Source organism: Nelumbo lutea, chromosome 8 (assembly GCF_056320005.1).
Source record: "Nelumbo lutea isolate HS-2025 chromosome 8, American lotus-T2T, whole genome shotgun sequence".
Lineage (NCBI taxonomy): Eukaryota > Viridiplantae > Streptophyta > Magnoliopsida > Proteales > Nelumbonaceae > Nelumbo > Nelumbo lutea.
In genome coordinates, this window is record NC_142691.1 from 8,534,134 (window position 1) to 8,538,582 (window position 4,449).

At 36.8% G+C, this 4,449-nt stretch overlaps 1 protein-coding gene across 1 annotated transcript; it reads right to left on the bottom strand.

Annotated features, from left to right (window-relative positions):
• Nucleotides 1-291: 291 nt before the first annotated feature.
• On the bottom strand, nt 292-927 carry LOC148842538 (uncharacterized). Its single transcript, XM_088957869.1, has one exon. It carries the CDS (start codon nt 925-927, stop codon nt 292-294), a length of 636 nt encoding a protein of 211 aa, XP_088813995.1.
• Between the last annotated feature and the right edge of the window lie 3,522 nt (nt 928-4,449).

Below are 4,449 nucleotides of genomic sequence, written 5' to 3' on the forward strand. Positions count from 1 at the left end.
AGAGGCGATCTATTAGGAAAATAAAAAGAAGAAAGTTATGAGAGAGAGAGAGAGCAGGAATTCATAAAAATCATGACTAGATCTCCATAGCCGGACTATACACACATAATACAAGCTTTCTAACGGACAGAAGCCAGGAATTCATAGAAATCATTTATTGATTCAACAGTAACATCGAGGAGAAAAAGAAAAAGAAAAGAAAAGAAAAAAGAGAAAATTAGCGCTGAATTGGATTATTGCCGGCAATCTACGTACAGAGCTGGAACCTGACAACGATTCCCTGCCGGAACCTCAACCGGAACTTGGGGACCACGTTCCTTGGTAGCGTGCTTCGAGGGCAGCCATCCTGTTCTGCAGCTTTAAATCCTTGTAAAACTTTTCGATAAACTCCTCAGCTGCCTTGTCAACATGGCTGTCTTCGTCAGTGGATCTTAACGGGAACGGCGAGTCCGTTATCCGCAACTGCCGTACCATGGGGCTCTTCCCGAACCCCGGCAGATTTACCAACGGAGACGGCTCCGAAATAACGTCATTGCTCAACATCTCCAACATCTTCTGCACCGCATTAATGGTTGCTGCGTCGTCTTGATGGTGCTGGTGAGAATGGGAGGTGTAGGAATGGTGGTTCTTGCGCTTGTTGACGTGAAACGGGAAGTAAGAGGGGTAGGCTGGGCTGTTGCTGCAGCTAAACTCGTACTCACGAGGAGCGACGAACGACAGCTGTACGTCGTTCGACCGGCAACTGAAGTTGGAGTGGTGATGGAACATCAGGTTGCCCAGCGCCTTCCCTGCGATCTTGCCGCGCTTCATCATCAGGTGAAGATCCATTATTAGTTTCCGCTTCGAGATGCCTTTTCTCAGCATGTAAAACACTACACGTACGATGTTCCACAGTCTCTTGGCTATGTCCGGTGGACTCGATTCCATCTTCTCTATAGGTTCAGAGAGAAGAAAGAGAGAGAGGGTTTTCCTTTGAGATATCAGAGAGTGAGAGAGAGAGATCTGAAGGAGTTTCGATGACCCTTCGATGGAAGGAGGATGGAGGTATTTAAAGAAGGGCCGTCAGGGAAGAGGACAAAAGAGAAGATTTAAGTTAATTTTGATTATTTAATAAATGAGTATGGGAAAGAAAAGGTGGTGGACATTTATTTTTGTTGGATTGACCCGAAGCCAGCGAGAAAGGGTTGGCGGGAATGAATTGCATTCACCTACCCTCATACGTGGGCTACTATATCTCCAAGTGTTGGGCCCCACCATTGATCACTAATCGTACTAGTGGATAGTCAGCTTTTCCTCCCTACATCTTAAATCCAACGGCAGATACGAAGTCGGCAACTTGACCTTCTTTCATGGCGAGCTATACTGAGAATGTAAGAAGTATCAGTTGGAAATGCACAAATGCTAGTAATAGCCTGCGCCCTACAGCCAACGTAACTCGAGTCTCCGAACAAGCCATATTCCCATATTTTAGTATTGGGTGCATTGGTAAAACCCGCTTAAAATTTACTTTAGTATTTAGTAATTGTAATCATTCTATTAAAGTTTTTGACACAATTGCAAATTGACCCTTTATTAGAATCCTCTGATAAAAAGCACTAAAATGTTCAAAATATCTATACAATTACAACTGAAATTAATTTCTACAAAATAAAAAATAACTGTATGTATATTTTGGATATTTTCATGCTTTCTTTAGAAAATTCTAAAGAGGTATGAATGGGTAGATGTATTTTTATAAGGAAAAGCCTTCAACAGCCCAGGTCGTTCCTCGTTGGGCCTTAAGCCCCTAGCAGCGAAAGTATTCTTCCTCCCTCGTACACCACTGGAAATATTAGAAAGCTCCTTTCTCTAATGGCATACTTTTAACGTTTTTGTAAGAATTGTTTTATATAGCCAACCTAAGGCCTAAAATTGGGCTTTGAAAATATAAAGCTTGAAACTTAAACAAACACAACCTAAGCTAAGACCTAGCAAATAACCCTCAAGTCTCAAGGCAGTGATAATGATGTTTTTTATATTGAAAGACTAGGGCGTCAAGGGTTAGTTGTCAGATGTGAAGGTGAGCTGTGGAAAAAGATGGCTGTGTGGTATATTGGTAAACAAGAAGGTTGTAATTAATGCTTATGCCTCCCTTTTTTAGTGGGCAGAGGTTAATGAGTATAAGTAGTTTAGAAATAAGCCAGTGTTCCAGAAATGGAATTCAGGCTACATTTGGGAAGAGTGTAAATACAAATGAATACAAAGTAGAAATATCATATACAAAGTTTTACATTGAATATATATTCCTATTCTTCCCAAACAGAATCTCAATTTTAAATTTGAACCTTCACAGGAATTTAACAAGCTTCCGTCTTTAAGATCATTCTTCTGTAATTTAGGATTTTAATTTTAGAATGGTGTTTTCATTCATTCCCTTTTAATTCTTAATTAATAATCATAATTTTGAGGCAATTCCAGGATGAATCGCAAAGATGTCTCTATTCCTCAAAGCCCAGTTTGGAAAAAGTATAAATACAAATATATACAGTATAAATACATAAAAATAATATAAAATATAAGATTTTAAGCTCTACATATTTGTATTTGTACTCCTTTCAAATTGATCCCTAGCTAAACCACGATGACTTTGCAAAGCACAAGGGCTCAAGTCTAAACAAAAATATATTGGGTTTTTTTTTATCAGTTTTCTTCTCGATCCATCATTTTATGTGGAGACCGTTGATTAATACAGATTTATGAAGGGATATTAATGGCTTGGTAGGGATCAACCAAGAAAATGCATAACTGAGGTTATATTTGGGAGTGCTTATTTTAAAAATAATGGCTTATTTTTTAGGTAAAAATTTCCAACTTTTTTAAAATGTTTATACAATAAGCACTTATTCAATTTTTTTCTTCCAAAATTATCCCTAGTTGAATTTTAAAATACCACTTATAAAATTATCCTAATTGGACTATATAAAAGCACTTTTATAAAAATACTTTTACGAAAGCATTTTTACAAAAGCATTTTAATAAAAGTACTTTTATGAAAACACTTATAAGAAAATACTCTTATGAAAGTACTTTTACAAAAGCACTTTATGAAAGCACTTTATAAAAACACTTTTATAAAAGTACTTTCATAAGGATGCTTTTACAAAAATGCTTTCATAAAAGTACTTTCATAAAGTGTTTTAATAAGTGTTTTTATAAAATTACTTTCACAAAAGTGTTTTTATAAAAGTAATTTAATAAATGTGCTTTCAAAGGGTATATTTTGAAAGTTTGAAAGAAAATGAAAGATAAAATAATCACAAATAGGTGCTTATTTTAAAATGAAAAAGTCTACCAAACACTCAATACAAAATAGATGCTTATTTTAAAAAAATAAACACATGAAAAAATTGAATGTTAAATGCAAATAAATGCTTATTTAAATAAACACTTATTTTTCACTTAAGCACTCGCAAACATGGCTTGAAAATGACATGAATTTAAACCGGGTCGCAAACTGTCACTGTAACCTGAATAAGTCAGGTGACAGACAACGAGTTTCATGGATTAACAGCAATCTCCATCCCAAACCCTACGACTCTTTACCAGTAAGTTTTAGAGATGAAGGGTTATGGCTCCAAGCTGGCACCCTCCCAACCGGGTCTTTTTATTACTGCCCTGACATGAATAGTGCATATATGTTACATTCACTGTGCATATATCACTGTACCCAGTTGGGTCTACCTAAAACATAATAGCCCTTAAGTGTTTAACAAAATAGCTAGATGGTTTATGCTGATCAAGATCCATTGATCACAACTTAGAATGAAATGATGAAGTGAATGATATCTACCTTTGTTTTTTTAGTGGTAATTAATACGAATTTGTTTTGCTTACATGAAGTAAAGGAAAATTGGGGCACAAGTAAGGAAGACATCTTTGATATTTAGGCTGTGTTTGGTTTGATGGAAAAGGTAGGGAAAGATATTAACATAGGTAGAAATGACAACGGAGTGGGGTGTCCTACTAAAATCTCTATCCCAGTCCCCGCTGGAAGGGATAAGGTTATAGGGGATGAGATCGGGGGCCCCATGGGGTGGGAGTACACTCCCTATCCCTGCCCCATCCCCATTCAGGGTGGGGATCGGGGAGGGATTAATTGCCATTCTTAGGTATAGGTTTTCCACCTTTCCTGTTTTTTCATCTCTCTTTATACATTTTCTTTCAAACCAAACACAACCTTAATAACATAATTGATCGAACATGTGGTTATGGAGTATATTCATGTTGCTTTGATGAGTGAGTTTCATGTATGGTGTGAGTTTCATGGACGAGCTTAGGCTGACGTGCTGTCTAATTCATTGACGTTTGAACTTTTAATTTTTCTAGCAGAGATATTTTTCGAGGAAGCTTTTGGATGTGGAGGTTTACAGTCCACCATTTCCACCTTAATTAATTGATTGTTCCAACTTT

Excerpts from the sequence above, each read along its gene's own strand:
- LOC148842538 (XM_088957869.1), bottom strand. The coding sequence starts at position 927 with ATGGAATCGAGTCCACCGGACATAGCCAAGAGACTGTGGAACATCGTA.